General features: G+C 36.7%; 1 protein-coding gene and 1 long non-coding RNA gene across 6 annotated transcripts in view; both read right to left on the bottom strand.

Moving 5' to 3' along the window:
* LOC127015719 (uncharacterized) overlaps nt 1–5,753 on the bottom strand; it is a 41,672-nt gene extending 35,919 nt beyond the window's left edge. Inside the window, exon 1 of the long non-coding RNA XR_007766367.1 lies at nt 5,667–5,753. This is a non-coding gene — a long non-coding RNA (uncharacterized LOC127015719). The remainder of the gene's footprint in view (nt 1–5,666) is intronic.
* The window catches only part of CCSER1 (coiled-coil serine rich protein 1), a 719,834-nt gene that overhangs the window by 365,684 nt on the left and 329,220 nt on the right, over nt 1–24,930 (bottom strand). For all 5 annotated transcript variants that reach the window (XR_007766366.1, XM_050895848.1, XM_050895851.1 and 2 more), the window contains exon 10: nt 14,197–14,274. Coding sequence is in view for 4 of the 5 variants with exons in the window: in XM_050895848.1 (XP_050751805.1) it covers nt 14,197–14,274 (78 nt within the window). In the remaining variant the exon portion in view is untranslated. The remainder of the gene's footprint in view (nt 1–14,196; nt 14,275–24,930) is intronic.

The following is a 24,930-nucleotide window of genomic DNA, read 5'->3' as shown; positions in this document are numbered from 1 at the left end:
TGCTTCTGATCTTTTGTTTGACTTAAGTCAAATCACTGTTTCTTGACTTGTTTCTCTGCCATTAGGCTTGCACTGACATTAAATGCCACCTTGGTTTGCAGTCATGTCTTTCTTACCTTTCTCCTGACAAATTACCTACAGTCAGAGGTATACAAGCACCTGACAAAGTGATCAGCTTCACTCCAGTTCACATCATCATGTTTAGTTATATTTTTCACCTTGCCAATACAGCCTGAAGGGATGAAGCTGCTGCAACTGGACAGTCAAATAGCAACCTCTTAGATATATCACAAAAGAACTTTTGATGCACTTTAAATCGTAATCGTAAGCCAATTTAACTTCATCTGTTCCCTGGTAAGGCATGCACTTGCTTAGATTCAGTTAATTTTGCCTTTTTGGACCCTTCTGGGAATACTCTTTTAAGCTAACTGCATCATGAAGCTTGCCTGCACTGTTGCTTTCAATGATTCATGGAGGTGTGCTAGACATTCCCACAAACAGGTGAGCAATTAGGATTTCCACAAACCAGAAAAAAGTTTACAGAAGTATTAGAGAAGGGATTGAATACAAATGGACACTTATACCTCATATCTCCTTGTGGTAGAAGGCTGACTAAAGTTTTTTAGCAAATGCCTGCCATTTATATTTCCACACTTAAAACCCTTGGTGTACAGACTCCCAGAGGGGAAACAACACAACAGAAAAAAAAAAATGAAACTCATTTCCATATGACATGGGAAGGACTCTGTAGATAGAAAATAATAAAAAGAACTGTACAAAGGAATATTTAACACTCTACATGACCCATCAAATAATATAATGCAAACTTGAAAAATATTTTTTCAAGCTATCTTTCCATTCCTATAAGCAAAGAATTTTTAGTATTGTACAGAGAACTGACACGTCACACAGTACCAATTGCTTCTCTGTTCAATACTATATTGAATTGAAAGTTATCTTAAAATATAATAAATATTGCCCAGATACCACTTTATTTAAAGAGAAATTATAATTTCCTACACGTGATTGTGAATGGGGAAATCTGTTTGCAGAGCAGGCTTGGCTCCCCAGTTTGGGTAGCAAAGGAGTTGCAGAATTCTTGTTTTGAGTGGGAAGATTAGCGCTTTGAGTAAGACACAAGTCAGTGAGGAATAACTAACAGCTGGAAATTGAAACCAGGAAAAGCAGAATCAGTTCCCCAGTCTGAGACCAGGACAGTGTGCAATATCACCAACACAGTGGAAATACCTCAAGTCTCTTTCTGTGAAAGGAAGATAACAACACCTCTTCATCATATAGGAATGTTAGGAGGATTAGTGTTTGCAAGAGCCTTGGCACCTCAGAATTAATTAATATTTATGATGATCTGACCCTTCAAGTTTGCATGCTGAAGATATCTAGCTGATATGTGAGTAGCATTTATATGATTGCAGTACAGTATATCAAAAAATGACCAGTTCATAACATTTGTTAATTTTTTCCCAATTAATTTCATTTACTCTAAGGACCGCTTTCTGTCTAAGAGGTGCACACCACTTTATAAAATAGATTAAACCCAATAATAATGTTGTTTTAATTTATGGACAGATAATTCTGCGGGGTTTTTTCCTTGTCACGATAAGGAAGTATCATTTTGCTAAAAAATTTGCCTTCATCCTCACACATCACTGAGAATAATTATGGAAATCAGATGAAGAGTACTGGACTCAACCATTCTATGTTTGTAGAGGAAGACAGGATAAAGATATTCAGAAGAGGAGACTGAAGCAAAAGGCTTAAAGGATTAATAACTTAAAGGCCTGTATATATTATTCATTCAAAATGTTTATGAGCATGGCAATAAACATCAAATATACAAACCTACAATTGAAGGAGTGTCCTCAAGAATATAGCAGAGCATAAAGCAAAATAATGAAGACACCAAGAAGCCACAAGTACCATTCTGGTCATTTCTAATTATGATAAATACCTTACTATCACAGCTAAAGGCTTTGCTGCTTATAACTAGGGGTGGCCGAATGACACGGCATATGATCTGCTTGTTTCATGCCTGTGCAAAGCACAAGAATGTCCTGAAATGTTTGACATTTCCATGGGACAGGAAAGCCATTTCTCATCCAAATTTAATTCTGTATTGATATGAGAACTAGCATTCAAGTGGTCAGGTTCGACAAACTCCTTTCCTTTCCACAAAATCCCTCCTCTTAGTGCTGCTCAGTAAGCAGAGCACACTATGGACTGAGCAGTGAATGCACATCCAGAACTGCTTGCAGAAAGATGCTGGCCTATTGAGCTTGCAAATACAGGAACACTTATTTTATGTCCAAAGAGAATGAAAATTTGATCTGATGCCTGTAAGTGTGGAATTTTCCACTTACTAGAATTGTTGTGGCTAGACCAAATTGGATTTTTACTGTTTTGGGGAAGTCAGGAAGGCTCTAAGATAAGAGGCTCCTAAATAATGTCACTAGGACAGTTCAACCTTAGAGAAAACAGTTGCGCGAAACCATAACAATAAAGAAATTTTAAAACAAGCACCTCAACCAAAATAGACTACCCTTGAAGGACACGATATACATGATCTCAGAACTGAGTATGTGCAAAACCAGAGGTCAGCCAGTGGACACAGTAAGGAAGAGTATATCCTTCATCCAGAGACCCCTGACGACCACCCGGAGACGTAAACAGACAAGAGACATTTGCATATGATAATGAGTTCCCGGAAATCTGGTGAATATGATAATGAGTTCCCGGAAATCTGGTGAATATGTATATAGAGCTTGTATACAAACTATGCAATTAACCTGAGCGGACACACACAATAGGAGGAGATACCCCCTGTGTGTCCAGCGCTGCAATAAAGAATACCTACTTAATAGTCCCTAGACTATTGAGTCTTTGATTTCAGCCTTTCACGGCAACAGATCAAAGAAAACTGACCTATAGCAATCCAAACAATCACTCAGAAACAATAATACGTTAACGTTATATTCCTAGTTCCCCTCTCAAACAGTATCCTAACTTCATTCTATTTCACAGCGGTAATACCCAGTATGAAAACAATATTTAATCTCTCTAAAATATTTCTCTCATAGTACTAAAAAAATTGATAACTTGTGTGTGTTAAACTCCTAAATTCTTTAACACTGGCATGCCAAATTAACTATTTTATTTTAAACATTCACTGTCACCAGTTTTCTTCCTATTTGTCTTTTTTCATGTTTTTATTGCATCTATTTTTATAACATACAAAGTTATAGCCTGAATATTTTCAGTTAGTGTATGTTTCCTAGGCATTTTAAATTTGATGCAGACATAGCAACCTGTGAAAGAGGTGAGGCTCTAGGTATTTTAGCGAAAGCTAAACAGAAAACTTCAACAATAGTATTTGTTTGATGTTGCTTGTAAAAACTCAATATTTAATTGGCCTTGAAAACAACCCTTTATTCCTCAGATCCAATCTTCCCTTTGTTCAGTTTTAGATAAACCAATTTTTTTCCTGAACTTTATTTCAATAAATCAGTAAATAGAAGTAAACTGGCTGTTTAGGGATCTTGTTAGAAGCATCAGAAACAAAGATTTGCTCTGTAAAGTCATGTGGAGCATTATGTGTTTCTCCCTTTCACATAAATATGAAATTTCACTCTGTTTTAGAAGGATCCTGCCATGTGGAGGAAAAAAAGTCAATCATGCTTGTTCATTCCTTTCTTGGTTACTGATGACATCCAGACATGTAACAATTACAGCAAATGGTAATGTTGATTTCAAGCAATGGAGACAATCAGACACCAGAGGAACAGAACCATTTGGGGATGAAAAGCCTGTTCTAAGGTGACTTTAATCAAATTACGATTGGGACTATACAATACTGCTAAGAGTAAACACTACAAGAGTAAAGAACTGGCTGGGAGGAAGAGGAGGTCCCTGTCATTCCCAATTCCTAACAAAGAGCAACCACGCTGCTGACAGTGATGAACTTAATTATCTGCTGTCTAGGAACTGAACTACTCAGCATCAATGGAAAAGGATTTCTCCTGTCCCTTTTCAAATCCTCAGTTCTGTAGTTAAGGATACTTATCCATTCATTGTTCATACATCCTGATCCGTGATGCCCTTGCTAATCTTAATCCCATCAAAACCTACAGTTATTTGGACATAAGCGTTCATTGTTCTCTGCTCATACCAAGATCAAAAACTGTTAGGAATTAACTACAAAGCCAGATCCTATGAAGTGAAATGATCATTTTATCACAAAGGAAAGCTGCCTTTTATGACAACAAAGAAACATCAAGTTTTACAGATATGAATCTGGGAATCAGATGTGTCCACAATCTGTCATGTATCTAAAGAGAACTTTTTTCCACTATGCCCTCATTAACCTTAATCTTTCAGAACTCCTGTTTGAAACGCTAAAATCTATCACAAGGCTACCCATAACAGTGTACAGCTCTTCCCCTCATAGCTGTCTAAGTTTAAAACACTTCGAAAACATTATCCAAATTAAAACTGTGTTATTCCTTCTCATCTATAGCATTCATCCTTGCTTGAAGATATCAAATCTAAGAGAAAAAAAAAAGTTTCTTCCTTGGTTCATGTATTCCCTCTGAATTTCTGTTAGATGATCTGCTGAATATTTTGTTCATTATTCACCTGGTCAGAATCAATTGACTAAGTCTGTTTACAGGCTTTTTTCCCTGCTCCTATTATCAACTCTTTCAACCATGAAGGCAGTGCTCTTTTTTGCCTTTTGTCCCTTTTTTTTTTTTAAACAGCAATTTGTGAGTCATAGCACATCTGCTTATTAAAACAGTGTTTAGAAATGTATATTATATAAAAATTACAATGTTTTTAAAAATTGTCAGTTATCTGTAAGCTAGTTGAAGTAGGAATGGCACTTTCCTATACATGTTTCCCACAACAACAATGCAACATACCCACAGCCTAGAGACTAGGTTTTCAACATTTAAAAAAAAAATAAAACTGACACTTTCCATTGTCTCCATCCCCAATACCTTTCAGGACTCTTATTAATCTCTGATAAATGAAGAAGCCTCAATAAATATATTTCTTATTCTACACATACGATGAGACATAACTTTCCTGGACTACTATTAAGAACCAGATCATTCAGCTACATTTAAGAATGCTTCAACAAACAAAGATGTTCTTTTACTTGTCCTGTTTTTTAAAAATTTGTGTAAAAAAGGCAAAAGACAACTTGATGATTCTTGAACAAACAACAAGGCATGAAAAGGTCACCTTAAACACACAAATATATTTCATTACCAATCAACACTGTACTGAACTGCACTGGAAGGAAGGAAACAGGCAGAGAGTAAATGGAATGCACATACTATGGCTTAAAATCAGAGTACATCACATCTTTCAGAAACAAGAATCTTACCCCAATAATACTATAACCATGTTATACTCCTAATATTTAAATACAGGGAAAATTATTTTTTCCACACAGAACTAGCTTTAATATTATGCAACCATGCAAAGGTTGGTGGGAAGAACAGCATTTGGAAAGTCCCAACCAAACATTGTAAGTCACCTAGTCCAGTTGTATCACACAATCAAAGCCTCCCAGACAAGCCAGTTCCCTCAGTAAAATTAAACAGCCCAGCACAAACACATGACTTGCAAGGGAGATTATAACTTACCAAAAGACATAGCGTGACCAAGGGACAAACTCAAAGGAAAAGAAAAACAGGAATACAACAAAAATCAAACTACAGCAAAGCCGTATTCATCACCTCTCAGTACTTTGTCTGCTCTACTAGAGAGACGGCTGAAGGAAAGGCAGGATATAGCTGAGTTTCTTAGGTGGCACAAGGTGTCTGTGTTTCAGCAATTAACTCTTGCCTTTAATTTCAGGTGATTAAAATTAACAGAATATATCCCATTCTCCTTAATGGCTATCTAAATTGCTCACCAAAATATCTGTCTCTTTAAACTCTAGGAGAGCATTATCAAAATCAAACAGTTATTTTTAGTGTCATACTTCTGAGACATCCAACTTGATAAGAATTTCAAAATGCCAACCCTGTATTTCCTACAGTAAAAGATTACGTTTGAAAACATGTGGCTGGGTCATTAATATTACTTAGACACTGGGGAAGTTGTTTATACATGTTTTAATAGAAGAGTCAGGGAACTTTTGAACGGATATTTTCCATTTGAAAACTTATTTGATGAAGCCAAAACTTTTTTTCAAAAACATGTTAAGTTTCCATGCAAGTGTCTTTCAGAGGTTTTCTGGATTAAAAATGCAATCACTGGCCAGAAAGAGAGAGAGAGACCACCTGCTACTGTGAGAATACTTGTCTGAGATGTAGGAAACCCATTTTCACGTCCCCAGTCTGTTTAATTTATTCTAGGAAGAAAACATCTATTGTTCTAACACATACTGGAAACTGAATCATTATTATTAAATAAATTCTTGCATTGCAAACAGTTCTACATTTTAATTATATGGAATGGAATTTATGAAAACATTCCAATTTTATCTCATTTACAACAATACAACCACAAAAAATACTCTTGGATTGGAACAGTCAATATGGATTTACATTTTCACCTCTAAAATAATTGATGGGGTTAAAACAGTCAGTACAGACTCATATTTTCACTTCTAAAGTAATTGATGCCTCTGACATTCCATGCCATCCATGACCTGAAGGCACATGCCACTGTAGTCAATGGGCACTGTGCCATTGATTTAAACAGAATTTCACTCCGAACCCCTTGGAATAATTCTGCTCACTAAAAGAACGTTCATCATATTTTCCAAATGCCAATGTCCTCCCCTGGATTTACTTATGCCTATCGGTCCCTAGCCAAGGGCAATTAGGAGGATTTACTATCTGTATTGAGATGATTAGGACAAAGAACTTTTAAGTGCTTTTACTGCGGATATCAGGATCCTCCCATGGAGCTTCAAGAAAATCTTTTTTCATAGTCTTAGTGATAACATGTTTTCAGTAGCCTGTAATGCTACAGGTTTTATGACTTTTTAATCTTAGATATAGAGTACTCAGCAGGAAAAACTTCCCCTGTAGGTACGTATCAGAATTCATGGTGTGATTGTGTGTCTGCCTGAGGGAAGGAACCTGAATGAACCTAATATCTACCCTTGTAGTACTGATTATATTAATTTTTAATTTATGCTGGAAACTCTGTTAACTGAAAAAAAGTAATGATGATCCTTCTGCAGGCCTTTGGTTGAAGCATCATCTGTGTTTCTGGTTGCTTTTGGAGATTTTAGTAAGACATACATCAATCCTTTTTCTGTACGTGGCTTGCTGAGAAAATAACTGAATTTATAGCATTAAAAGCATCAATTTTGCCTAAGCCAATGGCTTGCGATTTTGAAATATTGAACTAACCCTCACTCTATGAAGAAAGTTTCAATAAATTAAGGAAAACATACTAAAAGAAAAGACAATGCATGTTCACAAAATTTGGGAAAGAAAGGCAGCTATGAACAAAGCATAGAGGCATAAAGAAATCAGGCAATACAGGCGTAGTTCCCAGACTCATTCCTGATTCTTTCAGTAATTATATCAGTGACATTGGGAAATTACACATGTTGTACCTACGCTCCCTGCAATAAAAATTAAAATAAAAAAAAAAAAGCAAAAAAAAAAGCTAAATCTTGTAAAATGCCCTTGTACCAGGACAACTGTACTTCTGAGCTCACACAAGTTTTCTTGAATGATCCTGCATTTCAGGTGTTAGGGCCTTCAGCTATTACCTCTCTTGAAGTATTTTGTTCTTGGATCAAACTTTGAGCTGCAAGCCCTGAAGGAAATGGTAATCTCAGGAAATATCATCTTGTGTTCAGAATGTGTAAATATTTGTCTGTCTTCTCCATACATGAAGCCTGGCAGGTATACATTACCCACAGGCACTCAAGACTACTTTTGTCTAGGTGATAAATTTTTCCTTAACTATAAATCAGTCATTCAGAAAAGAATATCCATTGAGGGGTTCTTGATCACTCTTTTCTACAGTCTGGTTTTTAACATTTCATTACACTTAGATTGGTTAATTAGTGCCACTAACCAAACGAGGATGGAGGCCCAGCCCTGGAGGCAGTCTTTTGTCCTGGTCTTTACTGTGCCTTGGGAGGTTATTTATTTAGTCTATTTGTTTCTTCTTGCTCACCCAATTTCCCCTAAGGGAGCTATATCAAATACTTTCATGTAGGGAAGTCTAATAACCTGAAGTAGCTAAGCGGTAACATTACTTGAATGATTAACTCACATACAGTATTCATAAAATTGTACAGCAGTATTTTTAGATTATACAGTAGCTCCATTGTCTTCTGTATCTCCTCCTTTCAAAACCTGCAGGAAGAGGTAGGTGTTTCTGGTTCCATGGTGTACAGGACAGCTTTTTCAATGGACACACACAAGGTACACAAAGACATGTTCAAATTTGGCCATAAGCATGGTGTATTTTCAACAAAAGCAAGAAGTCAGAATCAATGGCAGACACACAGAGCACGTTGGGAGAGAGACAACTTGTTTCCCAAACTCAGTTTACAGGCCAGGATAAACTAAGACCTGAAAGAAATGATCAGGTCAGGGGAAAAGTGGGCAAGTATATATATATTTTTAATTTTTTTTTCCATTAAGCTCTATTTTGATGATGTTATTCTTTGTCACTCCATTTCATATCAGTCAAAGCTTAGGAGGAGAATTTCACAGCCACATCCACACCCTGCTGGATGAGCTGATGCAAATATTACTCATGAAACACGTGATGTGGTTCTACCCTGACAGACTTGCTGACAGAGCCCTGTTCCCTAGGAAAAGTGTGCACAGAGCTACTGAGAAAAAGGAAAAGAGAGTGAATAGATGCACAGATGCTTCTTGCAACAGGACCCATAATACCTGCTTCTCACTCCTACCTTCAGAATAAATTCAGTGCTTTTGTAGATCTCGTACACTACAATGACAAAGACTGCAAAACAAATCAGATTTATAAGTCTTTTCTTAGAAATTACAGAATTGAAGGCTTTCATCAAAGGCAGAAAGCCACTGTGATGATGTGACTTTTGAAAGTCTGTGCTACACCAGTACGACATAAGGAGTCATAGAGAAAGCGAATACTGATACAGGAAATAAAAGTAAAGAGTGGGAGGAATCAATTAAACCACTGAAGAATGATGAGAGACTGGTTTAAAATAAGCTGGAGATTGGGGTGGCAGTCTAGGAGAGGTGGGGTTGAGTGAGTCATACTTCTATAACTCTATTCACTTTAGTAGAAATACCAAAAATATTTCTGTAACAAACAAAAACCAAAAAACACAGAGGCTTCGAGCTTACATCCTGCTCAGTGGAAGCAGAAATTCAGGTGGAGGGTGGAATGAGAGGGACAAGAGCTAATGAGGCCTCCAGCCCATGAAAGAGGATCATTGAATCCTAACCGTATCTGCCCATAGGTCATAATGTCTATCTGATTATTTCAGAGTCTGTTTTGAAAACAAAAAGAAACAATACATTAAAATGGTCTTATTCAAAGAAGTGCCAGCAAATACTTAAAATACTGGAAATAGTGCATTTAAGGAAGAGAAGGTAAATAGGCTGGCTGTGTCTCAATGAGCATAAGAAGCTTTTTGAAGTATAGGCCCAATTTGTTGTCATTGTTTCTGACTAAGTTAGGACAGGACCTTATTCTTCAGCCAGATATGTAAACTCACACTCAAAGATAAGTCGCCTTGGCTAACCAGTGATCATTATTGTGACTGTCATATTGATTATTCCAAATATCTGCAGTAAAAATACTAATCTGATTACTGACCAGATGGAAAATTTATCTCTTGTTAAAAGTTGTATGCACAAATGTCATAAGCTGCCAGAGAGTCATGCCCATTAGTGACTGCAAAGATCTGCTTTTACAGAGCCTGTAGAGCTGCAGGATGAATGGCAGAACTATTAGTATAGACCTAATTTAGTATAGATCTATACCTTATTAGACCTACAGCAGTGGTAACACTGCTGAAGACTGTTAGCTTTTGCTATTTGTGCTGGCACTTCCATTTCTTACTCAGGGAACTAGCATCAAGAGTATTAATTACAGAAATCAGAACACAGTAAGATAATAAATGCTGAAGGAAATTCTCAGCTCCCTCAAAGCAGAAAAGAAATTATGTAAAGATGTTTTTCTTATGTTTAATGCCAATTAGTAAAGCATGGTTGAGATTAATCATGGAATTGAAATGCAATTAAACATTGCTACACTAAATTACTATTATGGTTACTATTTACAACTTGGTTGTGGCTAATAACCAGTGAGACTGGTGCTCATTATAACAGATAATGCATAATTAGGTAATACTAGATATCTTATGTACTGAATGGCTGTCATAGATCCCTTCTTAAAAGTGCCTCACTATATTCTAGAATAATTTAAAAAATAATAAAATACTGTTATAATAAAGCACAGTATAATGAGTAGGAGAAAGGAACAGGTTCTAAAAAATGGACAAGACATTGCTTGGTAAGTTGACCTTTCAGAAATACCCCCTCCTTCACTGATCTTCTAAATGAAAGGCAAGACTATTTTTAATTACAGCTTATGAGCATAGATATAAGGAGTCACAATTAAAAGTCACTCACATTTGAGCCAGCTACAGTTTTGCTATTATAACGTAGAATAACACTTGAGTTAAGGTTGCGTGACAAATATCATTCTGCTCTGTTGGATTTCAAATTCTTAATTCTGAAATTTTTCAACTGTGACATAACTCTCTTCCCCAAGATAAGGCTCTAATTCTTCAAGAAATATTATACAGGGACAGAAGGATAAACTTCTGTTCAAAGGAAGATCCTCCCTACAGAAAAGTTTAAGTGCAAAACCACCAACAAAGAAGATGTTCTTTTGTGAGAGAAGAAATAAACTTTTCCTATAATAAGGGAAAAGATCTTGCTTTTTTAAATAGCTTTAACCACAGAAAACAGCAGAGGATTGAAAGTTGGAATCTGACATAAAAATAACCCTCACTAAAAAGAAATGCCTCTGAGTGTTTTATCAAAAATTGGTTTAGAAAAGCTTTTCAGAAGTGCACTGTCTGCATACATGTCTGAACAGGATTTTTTTCTAAGCTTTTGAAGAGCACAGCTAGGGAAGACTGCTCTGAAAGCATGTGTGTCGCTAACTCCACACGGAGAAGGAAACCCAAAGCCACAGGAAAAATTGGTTGCACTTCTGGCTACTATGCAAAGTTGGTCTTTCCTCAGGCAAAACCAAATTCCATTGCTATTTCACTATTTACAACAGTTATGGAGCGAAGGTTGCTGAATGGCATTAATTATACGTTTATGTTTTCATTTTCTCAGGGTTTCTTATAGGATTAAATAGCACTGGAGTTGGCTACCCTTATTTCTTACTCAATTGTTTTCTATTCCTTTTGCTACGTATCACTGACACTCCTTTAAAGGTACTGTCGTAACATAATGATTCCATTAAAATAATGTATACAATGGAACCAGGTGAAGTATCTCTTGCTGTACTGGAAAAGACTTTCCTCCAAATATTCCTGAGTATGGTCTCACATGATTTGGATCTTTCTGGCAGTGCTGCATGTCACAGCATGCGCAATATATTGTGAAAATGGTAGCTGAGTTCAGTGTTACCAGAGCTGAGATGCAACATGCAAGCACTCCCATGGGAATCTTGCTTCTGACTTTCCTTAGATTAAATTCAAAATCTTCAAACATTTTTGAACAAGCTTAGGTTCTCCTTCATATTTATAGAGCACATATCCTGTGGGATTAAAAATGACAGGCATATGCTTTGGTGAAGTTGGATGGAATAAGAGTATGATGACAGGATTTGCATTCTTTCTTTATGCAGAAATGCAGACTTTCTTTTGAGGATGAATTGATAAAATCCAAGAAAGGACAGTTCTCTTTCTTGGTATAAAACCAGGTACAATTGAGAACAGGGGCTTGGTTTCATTTCACGGTCTAATATAAAAGCTCATTAGCTCAGAGATCTTCAACTATCCCAAAGAGATGCGGCATTTATACTGCCCTGCTTTGTTACACCTGTGTTTTCAGAACCACAGAATGGAATTTCTTTTTCAATCTTCATTTCTACAGCAAGGAGGTGGGAAACGTTATTATCATGTTGCTAAGGGAAATGCATCATCCCATCATCAAAAGCCAATGTTATAGACTGACAGTATTTGGAGAGGGTTATGGCTTGTAAAACCAGTCATTCACATTACTACTGGAACAATATTGCTCTCTCTCTGAGTGAGTCAGGGAGAAAAAACAGAAACTGTTCATTTTATATTACTTTTATTTCTACTTAAGGGCATTGGCTGTGAGACGTATTTGACTTTTTCCTGGTCTGGCCTCCATTTTACTTGAATTCCAAAGGAAAATGTTTCCTGTTTTGAAAACTGACTGAAAATGAAAGATTAAATAATGCTTCCTGCCCTTTTTTTTTTAGTTTCTTGTACCATTTTCTACTATAAAATATAAAGGAAGGAGACTTTTAATATGAATAAATACCTTCATGTTTTTATTAAAGCAACTATTCCACTGCAAAGAAGTAATTTACAACCCATTTTGAGCTATACAAGCATCACTTCCTTTAAAAATAAATAAAGTCACTCTGGTGTACTTGTCAGAGCGCTCCTGATGCAGAGAGCAGCGTTTGCTTACCTCAGCTGAAAATTTAAGCATGAGAGTTTATTGTAACTATTTCAAGTTAGATTTTCTTACCTCTTACACCTTTATCTGAGCTGAGCAGCCCATTTCTTTGTATGTGACCTATCTTAGTGGTTTCCCAGGCACAGGGAGAAACAATAACTACCGAATCTGCCTTATAATGTTGAGTACACTTGAATGTGCATTTAATGTGGTTTCCCAAGGAAAAAAAGACATGTATGCTCTAGTATCTTGGCACAACATTGCTCAGTTTCAGCCAAATCTGACTGAGAGCTAGAGGTCTTGAAAACATTAAACCCCAAAAGAGGAATGAGAATCAGTGAATAGCTGACCACGGATATCCCATCTGTACCTCCACTGATGAAACTACCGAGCCAGCGCAGTCCTTAATCATTCCAGTAACAGGAACCAGCTGGTTAGCTAGCTGGTTATGAACTGTAGGGTACAACTCTTGCACAGACATACAAAATATGGGAAAAAGAAAAAAAAAAACCACACAAGTTTTTTTATGAGGTTGGCCAGGTCTGAAGGAGGCTGTTATTTCCTGCGTTGGAGGCATGTGCAGGAAAGATGCAAAATTTACATCATTGAACTTCATTAATTCTACTTCCTCAGCTTTAATTCAGCATTGTCACAAAGTGACTGAAAACACAACCCAAGCTACTAATTATTTTCATACAGTAGGTGGAAACTTACTGGGGAAAGGGGAAATTTTAAAAGGGATGTTCCTGTGAGTGTAACTTTGTCCACAATATGACACACGTTTGAGACAATGGTGCTGAAAACCCAAGTTCCCTCTTCCTTGTCTCAGCAAACAACGGGCAAGGCGACCGCTTTGCTTGCAGCCGCAGCACCGCTCTGAATACCTGGGTGGCCTCAGGAGACCTCTTCCAAGAGTCGGGCTCTGCCTAAGGCCATTCTCTGTCCCAGGGCTGGATACCATGAAGTCAGGTGAAAAAGTAACATAGGGCCCCTTGTTCCTCACAGCTCAAACCTTACGAAGTTGTGGATATTGTCCCATCATTTATTATTAAAATTAACTAAAATGACAGGCCTGTGGCTTACACTGGATTTATGCCAAAACTGCTCTTCAACATATCTTTAACGTCTCCTGTATCTTTGTGGTAACTAATCATTGTTTCACTAAAACATGTACTTGAAATGCAGTATAAAGAGAAATCTGTTGATGAAAAATGACATACACACATATAAAGAAATGCACATATCAAAATGTATCACCAGCAGATGAGATGGATAAAAACAGAGTCTTAAAAAAAATGGTTTATAGCGCTAGTCTGCTGGAAAAATAATCCTCTCAAAACCTATAACATTTTATTCTAGTATTTCTTGAAAACTGCATGGTATATATATATATAGAACATCTGCTGATATCACAGTAATTTAAAGAAAAGGAAGCAGTAATAATAACACTTCATAGTACACCAGGTAACATGATAAGCCAAAATTCATATGCAATATTTATTATGAAATTAATTAACTGTACCTTGAAAAATAACGGCTCCTCAGGAAGAGGGCTAACAGGGAGTGAGGTGGTGCTACTAGCTGGACTCATGTCTGTACTCTGAAAGAAAAGCACACAGGAGTTTGCATTTCCAATCAAGTTCTACAGACATCTTTTTACATTTTGGGAAAAAAAAAAGAGCTCAAAAACAACATTGAAAATCCAACAGAATTAGATTGACAAAGCAACTGCAATCTGTACTGTATTTACCTTTAATTAGTAAAAGTATTTCTCTAATGGGTACTTTGCATTTTCTTTATTTTAAATGAACTCCCCATTCAAAGACTGAAACATATGCACAAATACACAAACATACTGTGTCTACAAAAGAGTAATACAAGAGGATAACTGAGAACACAAAAATTTGTTCATATAGAACAAGCTATGATACACAATTTTTTTTTTTTCTAATTTTTATTATTTTTTGGATGGCCCAATAGTAAAGTTAGAAGGCAAAATGAACAGGAAAGCAATATATTGCAGGAAAGTATTTGGATCAAAGTTTAAAAAAAGATCACTTTTACCTGAGTCTTATATATCTTACAAACAAGCACTAATATATGAAAAGAAACAGTGAACAGCAAAGTTAATAATGAAAATAAGTCAGTGTACTTCAACGGACCTATCCAGTCAAAATGCTTGAAAGATTGATCTAAAAACCCACTCTTTTTTAGGTAATATTTCAGTAACCTGTTGGTTAGCATGGTCATTATTTTTACAGATGTGACAGATATGAAAAGAAGTGTGGAAACTTAATAATTTGGAATAGTAATAATAGAAGAACAACAAAATCTGGATTTAAAAAAATACACAAACAATACCAAGATTGTTCTGGAGAAAACTAGAATATATGGTTACTTCTTGGGAAATAAGTCCTTAAGTGCTAAAATGAAAAAATCCACCACCAACAATAAAACAGAAAATATGTAATGGAGAATACAAAAAAACAAGTTTGCATGGGCTAGTTCATTTCCTTTTCACACTGCGGCACTGCAATGCAGAATGACTTAATGAATTCAACTTATGCAAGTAACTAATCAGATATCTGGTTTCACATCACTATGAATCTATTATGACCCCTTCAATAAGTCCAAATTCTGCAAGTGAAGAATACGGCTCCACCCATGAAGTTCTAACAGTTCATTCATCAGAAGATTTTTATCCAGAGATACCGTATTTTATTCAACCAACTGGTACAGGATGAAAACTTGAGACGAAATTTTGGGTATGAAATCCCTATGTCAGATCTGAAATACAGGGTAGAGACTTCAAAGTTAACACCTAGTGAGAAAAATCACTGAGTTTAATTAGATACGTATCAGTTACACCATACCTGAAAGAAAAGACAACAGTTACTTGCTAAATAAAAGGGATTCAAGTAAAGGAGAAAGGAGGGGGCCATGGTAATTATTTCCTAAGAGAAAGACAGAGATAAGTAGTTTATAATCCATGGAACACAGAGAAGTTGTTGAGGAATAAGGGAGATTATAACATGTCAGAAAGCCAATATCTTTGTTGAATCCATCACTCTGGTATTCAGAAACATTAGAAATTTTAACACGGACTCCTGCATTTGATCATCAAGGAAACTGGCTGGTAATATTTACTAAAAGGAAGTGAAACGCAGCTCTTTTAGATTAAACTCAAAGTGCAGACAAAACTGGAGACCTTCTCTGTGAGAACGTTCTGCCTCAAAAGCCAACAGTTCACCTGAGGATAATTTGTCTTTTAATTTACACAAATAGAAAAAACCTAAGAGGGAAAAAAAAATCAGGTAGCTGCTTTCCAAACTAAATCAAGCACCCTGATTTGCAATTAGAAGTGCACAGGAAGGCAGTCCAATCTTTTAAGCATTGAAACAGCCTCAGTATGAAAATCTGCAAAGCAGATTGGTACCTGTACACTACACGAACTGCAAGTTCTTCAGTGATAGCTGGAATCTAAGAAAGGTCGAACAGCTCTAAGGATGCTGAAGTTGCTTTGGCAAAACGTCTCAGGGCACAGCCACACGATGGCCTCTGCCGTGATGACTGGACACAAGCCAGCCCAGGTCTGGATGCCACGCTGATGTGGCACCATGCCTGAACTAAAAAGGCTGCTGAGAGGTGGGCTGTATTAGTAGGGGCAGCACGACTACACAGCTTCTGGACTGCAAATGGTTTGAGTCTGGCCAGATAGGAGCACTGGCAGAAGAGCCTGTGTCTGGCTACAGCTGTCCATGTATACATACCCTCAGCGGCCCCTCCCAACAACTTCAGTAATTTTCCTCTGTAAGGAATGCAGAGCAGCTTCTCTGCCAGTGTAAATTAATTAAATCTAGTGGCGCTAACACAGTTCATTATAGCGGTGAATTAAATGAGACAGTACCAAAAGGGTTGTTTCTTGAGCTATTAAAAAAAAAAAACCAACCTTCCAAACTAATCACTGTTTTGAGAGATGGTGTCAGCTTGCCCTCCTGAAGGGACATACTAACAATTTCAAACAACATCACACCTCCCACCTAAATTTACCGTCCACGGGGTATTTGTCATAATCACACTTTGCAGTCTAAAACTCCCCATACATACAAAAAAACTACAACTGTGAGGAATTCACCCATTGAGGACTTTTTATTTGATGTTGCCTAAACCAATTCTGTTCTCATAAAAGCAGCCACTCACTTTAAGTCTGGCTTAAAGCTGATAGATTTTAGTTATAAATTAACTAGAAGATGCTACACTATTAGGCTATAATCATATTTTATAAGTCGTAGTAGATGTTAAACATCACTTGTATCATAATTATACATATTAGGCAAAATTAGGTAAATTAGGAGATCTCCTAATTTTGCAGTACTTTGCTGTGCAACTGTAACATTTTAAAATGTATTTTTGATGCACAGTGATACCACAGCCGGGTTTTGTAGACTGAGCCTTTTCCCTGTGTTGCTGGAAACCTCTGAGCGTTCTGGAGGGCAGAGAATTTGCAAAGCTTTAATCATCTAAACTTTATTTTTAAAATTTCTGAATACCAAGCAATTCAAGTATTTCTCAGAACAACAGTTTAGAAAATACCATCATGCCCATGTTGAAAACAACCCTGTGAGCTTTTCTTTCAGTGCTTTTAGGCCATTTTTTAATTCGGAGCAGGCTGCTAAATCCAGCAAATGGACATTATTAGAATTTTGCCAATAATTGTCTCACGATTACAATGATCAATGCTCAAGTTTTCTTCTAATTTCTAGAGCTGATCAGCCTAAATATACATCATCCTCACTGTGCAACTGCACAGGTACCATGGAGTCACTGCTCAGCCATGCTAATCACTTATCCTCGGAGAGCAATGTTAAAAATGTGATTAACTATCAGGAATTTTCTTGACAATGAGGCAAAGGAACAAAACAAGTCTAAGAGAAGAAACTTTTCCCATTTCTGCGTCCTGTTTGGAGATCCAGGATCAGGATCCTGCTTGAGGACAGATTCCCACCATTTCAGCTAGGTGAAAGAGAAAGCAGCTCTTTCTGGAGCTGTTTTAAAGTATTTACAGGCTTGGTTTTGCTTTGTTTTCTTCCACTTGTGTATACCTGCCTCAAAACAGAATGTTTCGTAAACCTACATACTGACGTAAATTGTCTAATGGCAGATTAGAGAATGTAGTCAGTGTTTTTCCAGCAATACAGAAGATCAAGTATATATAAATGCACATTGTTAAAACAATGCTCCTTTGAAAACAATAGTCATCTTCCAGTCTTCAGCAACTGTTCTTTAAATGAAAACAGATTCACCTCACCTCATAAATTGTGATTTTTCTCACTACAAACCCTTGTCTTTAATCTGATCTTCTCTATGAAGAGGCCTATGTATCAACCTTCATTAATTGTACCATAAAATACAGACCATCCACTGTATATCATCGACTGACAGAAGCCAATTTAATTTGCTACAACTGCTTTTCAACAAGGGTAAACACTGCAAGGATAGTTGGTAGACATTGACTTCTCTGGAGATCAGTATCGCAATTTATTGATCTAAGAAGTTAACGCTGACAGAGAAAACCTTCAGTGGATATTAAGGCTAGAGATCAAATAAATCTTTATAATAACTGAAGAAAAGAAAAGACAATCTGTGTGCTTTATAGCTTTTTCTAAGGAATAATGGATGAATGTTGAACTGACTTTCAGGGTGATAGTTTTAGTTGTATCGTAAGTTATGCCACTAAGTATCATTTTGTGATCCAGAAGTTGAGTAGAACTAGGAAATTGAGTAAGTGCAGTCAGCAAGCTCAGTAGTGACATTCTGATATACTGAAGGTAATCAAAGACCTGCAAATGGATTTATTAATGGGTCTGCACAACATCTTTATGAAATACTGTGCTTAAATATTATTATCCCGTTTTATCAACAAAAGTGAAAAAGAAGGGGAAGTGATTTGCTCAAAGCTATGAAGGGCTGTTAAAAACAAAGATAGAAATCACAAGTCCAAGCACTCCAGTTGTTCATCCAGAGTGTGCAATGCTCCCGCTTTTGGAGAGCTGTGATTTCTGTAGTTTCTATATTATTTAATGTCATGAGTTTTTGCTGATACATACACTTCCTGCAAATAATATTACTATAAACAATTAAGGCCAAAAAAATAAAAATTAGCTTTGATAAGAAAAAATAGCAGGCACATGAAATGAGCTTTCACCTCCCACCCCCCACCATGTTTGATTAATTTTCCCCAACATCTCCAATCTCACTCACTAAGAATGGAAGTGCCTCCGTAAAATGTGTTTAGGCCTATTTTCTAACACCTTTGAATACAATCCAGGTGGTTATTTATAAATCTATTTAATGTGACTTTTATTAGTAGGTACAGTTAATTATTCTTAGTAATTACTAATACGTGCAATTATCAGCTGAGACATTTAATTATTATTTTCCGGTATTTGCCTGGTCCATTGCCTAGAGCTTGCTGCTCCCATAGCTTAGAAGGCTGCATGGCTCTTGCATCTGACCTGAGTTATCGTAGCCCCCATTGCAGGGACAAACCATAAATTACAACTGCTACTGCTTCTTGCTACCTCTTTTTATGCTAGTATGTGAGGTGTGGATAGCCAAGCAAGTTTTTAGTGGTTCAATTATCTACTGATTCTCAACCAGCACTTAGTATATGGGCTGACAGATTAGCCTTGATTTGTTTTACAATCTAAGCAAAGCTAATCACCTGAGCTGCGAAATGCCAGTGGGAAATTTCACCCCATTTAAGATATGACGCTGATCTGTCACTTAGCAGCATTAGTATGTCTTGTACTGTTTATTTTAGAAGTCTCTGAGTTCTCAGGAACTCTGAGCAAACACATTAAATGTAGTATTTTGCACAATAATTTTTTTCAGCAAGGAGGGATCAGGATGAAGGATATTTTGTTGACTGCTATTTGTTTCTACTTGGAAAAATAGCTGGAAAGATGCTCTTTTAGCCTTTTAATTAGGCTAAATTAATTATAAAGCCCATAACCAGCAAGCAACATACAGAGTATATAACCAGTCCATGGTTTGTTGCAGGGCTACAGTGTTTGAAATAGTTTAGACTCAGATTATATTTTAACATTGCTTAATTTATATTTAATATATATTTAATTTACTCAAATATTTAAATTTACTAAGCTAGCTATCCCCCTTCTCCTTATATTAAATGCAGAAGTGTAAGAATATCAAAGTACCAGGCACAAATTACTATTATTATCAGCTTTTCAGTTTCTAAAAATGGCAATACGAAAATACCTAACACATAAAACATCTGGTAGCTGGCACAAGGAGAACACCTTAATAAACATGTTTTTAAATTTGTAAACAAAGTAGAAATCTGAACTAAGCCTCTAAATAGAGGCTCAAGAATTGGAGGTTGCTGGTTTACAACTGAGTACATACAGAGGGGGAAAAAACCAGTCTGTTTTTATAAGCATAAATGTCACGTTTCTCATAATAGAAAATGACAGATATATCACTACATAACTAATAGATTTATTTAATAGCAAATATCCCTTCCTTTCTGCTCTCTCTTTATTTTCACCTTGATTTTTCATTGCTCATCCTTCCAGTTTGTCTTTATTCCCTGCTTTCCTTCACAAGACTCGTAATAAACAGAGACATAAGTTTCCTTGGTCAGGTAACTTCCTGGCACACAGAGGTTAGATGAAGGGTCCATTAATATGTAGGAGAAAACCATGTGTACCTTCCCAAACAGCAAATTCAACTCAAGGTAATCTCTAAAAACCCCCTTCACTTCTATCTGCAAGCAGAATGTAATTTCAAAAGTAATTTGGACAATGACTTTGGGGTTAACATCTCTTTGTGAAGAGTACTGCAGGATCGTCAATGACTGTGTGAGTTGGGACTGCTACTATGAGACGTTATATTAAATGCAACTCCAGTCATATTTTTATCCTAATGAAAACCAGGGTGTTGCTTTCACAGACGCAAACACTTTGTTGACAACACAGTGGAGAACTGATTTCCTTGAGCAAAACTCTACTCCCTCTTCAGTTTCTATTGTTTCTTTCATACTTCATTGACTATACTATCCAGCCTTGACATTTTGTTATTGTATATTCTTCACTAGTAATATCATATAACATCAGCTTTTTCTGCTCTTTCAGCAGTCAATCGAGAGAACCAAGTACTCTCCTGGGATTTTAATCTGCAGGCTGCCTGTTTCAATTGCTTTTCTTTCCTTGCAGGAGATCTTTCAGGTTCAAATATACACATTTTTTTGCTCAAAATGCATTCAGTTTTGTAGCAAATATGATGGTTGTCTCATACAGTAGGTTCAGTGATGCTTTTTTTTACTCTAGTCACAAAGACTTTTTCTTTCTCCAAAGCCTGCGTCGCAGCACTAAGAGTAACTACACTGATACTCCATACTACAGCCATAGCATGAATCTGGAAGAAAAAGTCTGCATCCACTCAAAGAAGAGTCTATCAGCAAAGTATCTCTGGGCTCTCTCAAACTCCTACATCTTCCCTGCATACAGATCCATCGTTTTTCTGCCCTTTCAAATAAAACACTTAGAAAAGAAGTAATAAATTAATTAAACTGAGAAGGATCAAATCTGGTAACAGAATCACCTCCTCTCCCTCCCTTACACATTCATGTACGTTCTGCATCATTACGTATCATAACATACTGGGACCAAGATATAAGCTGGAGCCAAAAAGGATCAGATATTAATACAAACAATAGATGCACCTACAATTACATTAAAGAGGATAAAACCATACACAGGATATACATTTATATGCTTCCAGATATGTGGAAATAACTGTCTTGATAAGTTAGGAAAAAAATGCTCCTGAAAACAGGCTGTTCTGTAAGTTCCTCTGAAGTATCCACAGATGGCCACTGTTGAAGTCAGACATGGATTCAGGTGCCAAATTCAGCAAAACAGTTCCTATGCTCACATACTCGTACAACTAACTGTTCTCCGTGAAGCTCTGAAAGGTGTTCATGATCTCCTTACAGCCTATGTAACGTCTTTTTTAGTCTACAAGAGAAAGACACCATTCTTTCAGGATAAAAATCTATTTGCACTTGCTATTAATGAATATTTGTCTTTAAGGTACACATTTTCTCGTACACTGCACACATGTCCAAAAAACTACACATGCTTTACTGTTCAGTACATCCCTTTGCCTATATGTTGTACCTAAGGATATAGGTGATATCTCCTGCAACACTGTGGTCAGTTTTCTGCCTACAGTTTCCCTGCCACGTATTGTTTTCATCTGAACGAGGACAATGTTTCATAACATTAATAAAACTTATTTTTTAAATCTGAACATAATGAAGCCAGCCTGATTTTCATTAATAATTTGCTGCTCAATTGTGCAGTTGTTTTCTACCTTTATTTTACTTTGTAAGCATCAAGAACAACATTGCCAGATTTTCATACTGGTGTTTTAATGTAAGGCTGTTTTATTTTTCTATGTTTCTCAAAAAGATTCAGATGCCTTCAATTGCTATGCATTTCATTGAGGTTTTAACAAGCCACTTTGCACTTTCTAAATGTTGTGACTGCAATTATTCTCACTTCTTCATCAGTTCTCAGAAAGGTTTTTACAATTTCAGTATGGAACCACTTCTGACAGGGTATTTTAACTTATTTAGATGCAGAGGCTTCATTCTCAAAACTGTCTTGAATTCCCCAGTAACAGCTTAAAGGAAACATTTTAAACATCTATATGTGTCTGCTGCTAAATCAAGGAAGACAGACCTTTTTTTTTCCCCACTGCAAGAAAAGAAGTAAGTGACATTTAACAATTTGAAATATGCTTTCCCTGGCTGCAGCACTTCTTCTGTATGATGTTGTTAGAAATAAAAGGTAAACATAAGTAAGTAAGTTTTGCCATGTTATTTGCTTCACAGTGTTTTTAATAGTAATATTCTTAATAGTACTGTTCTTTAAAGATTTCAGCAAGTTGAATCCCTTTGTGTAATATAAGGCAATATTTCAGCTCCTGAAATGTAGAAATTCTGATTACCATAGACACAGTTTTGAAGCATGCTAAGCCTGCTTTTTGGTTTAGCAAGCAGGTTCCAAAGTGGAGTTGGTCAAGGCAGAATAAATATTCCTTGATTTTGTAAATACGTGGTACGCTGAGTTTCTACCTTCAGACAGCAGCTTTCATTCTTAAGGGAAAGATTAAGAAGGGTAAGGCACAATGGGAACTTCAACTCCCACCCTGGCAGAGGGTTCAATAGAAACTACCCCAACTGCAGTAAGCTTTCCACAGTCTTTCCAGCTCTACTTGTTCTTCTTCCCTTCTCTAGTCTAATACTTACTTCTCTTCCTACCAGCTCAAATCAAGATCTGTCAAGACTGTCTGCTCTTTCTTACCTCTTAGGGTACTTGCACAGCATCTTCTATTCACCATACTTCCCTCCACCTGAAAGTCTTCCCACCTTCTCTACCCTTCTCCCTTCCTTTGGTCGACGCCCATCCCCTTCAGCCCGTATATATAGGCTGATATATAAAATATATTAAAATACATATAATATATATAAAGTATATATAGTATCTATATTAATGTATATTTATATATAAAAATACACACACACACACAAAGCTGACTGAAGGAATCTCTTTATGTGGTTGCTGTGATGTAGCAGCCATACAATTGGTTTGCTACTGAAAAGATACACAGTGAAGCTGGTCATATACTGCATGTCTGAAAAGTATGTCAGGTTTCACTACAGTGAACCTCCATTTTGACACAGCTTCTCAGCCCCAAGCTCTGTACAGTCTGGGGAGGCCCAACTGCATTGCTTAAGAAACTGATGCAACTCGCAAAGGAATGGAGGAGTTAAAAGCTGCCTGTACTAGTACTTAGGCATTGCATTATCATTATTTTTAGAGCCCTCAGCCAAGCATTTTGTTTTCATTTTTGTGTTTTGCAATGGAATTATATACTAAACTTGCTGAGATATCTGAATAGCATTTTATAAAGCCATTAGCAATAAAATATTCATTTTTCATTTATATTATGTCCAGGAATACAAATTAGTATAATTTCTTCCTACCCTTCAACATTAATAGGGAAACCAGGGAGAAAAATTGAACATACCTTTCACATTCACTTAACTACAATAAAATATAAAGAGCTTTTCAAATGAAAAATACTTTAAAAAAATAAATACTGTCTGTTTTCTTTGGAAGTATTGTTACATGAATCTCCACTATTGTATTTATATATTTATTTATTTTCTAGTTTGGTAATTCTAGCAAGGTTAAGATACTGGCTCAGTCACCATGTGATAAATCAGTATTCCTTGAAATAGCTTTGGTAGAACTACTACAAAAATAAATCAGCAAGAGTCAAAGCAAATGGGGAGACATGTCAGCAAACTCCTGGGCTCATGCTACAGGCTAGGAGTTTATCCATATTCATGTTATGCCACGAAGCAGCTGGCACCCTGGCTTATCTGATGGCAATCTCTCTACATAGCTGCATTGAGTTTCTTTTATCTGCTTCTTTTCCCTTCCCCTTCCATCCACCACTACGATTTTAGCTCTCAGCAGCTGCCACTGCTTACAAGAATTTCTGTAGGCTCAGTTACGGTAAAACCAGAAGTTTTTCTTGGCATCATTGTTGCATCTTTCACTCCACAGCACCACAGAAGTGATGGCAGGTGCTAACACCACTTGGCTGCTGCAGGGAGGCCATGTGGTTGTCTCTGCATCAGCTGCTTCCAGAGGCAAACTCGTGCAGAGCCAACTGCATGTGACTACCTTGTCCTAGGCATGAGCTGTGATCTGAGTTACAAGCAAAAGCTAGTTACCCAACTTCTTCCTAAAACCCCCAAGAACTCCAAGAGAAATTGATAACTGAAAGGATATAAAACAACACCCAGAGAGATCATATGATCTGCAGGCAGCAGAAACACTCTGGGTTTAAGTGATGTCCATCAGCAGAGCTGGGCTGAAAAGCCTGACTCACATTATGCCTTTTGTACTCTGGCTCTTATCCTGTTGCTGCTCCCAACCTTTCAGGGGTGCTAAGTTCAGTACAAAAATTTCATCAGTCTGCTTTTTCATGCCTCTTAAAGTTGGGACAATTTTCTATTTGTCTGCATCAGATACTGCATACAAAGGACAATCTTGGAAAGGATGTTGCTCTGAGAATAGAGACGAATGTTTCTTGGCAAAGAGTTTATACTGGAATACAGGAAATGAACAGATCAAATATAAGAAACTTTTAG

This window comes from Gymnogyps californianus, chromosome 4 (assembly GCF_018139145.2).
Source record: "Gymnogyps californianus isolate 813 chromosome 4, ASM1813914v2, whole genome shotgun sequence".
Taxonomy (NCBI): domain Eukaryota; kingdom Metazoa; phylum Chordata; class Aves; order Accipitriformes; family Cathartidae; genus Gymnogyps; species Gymnogyps californianus.
This window is presented reverse-complemented; position numbering and strand designations above follow the sequence as displayed.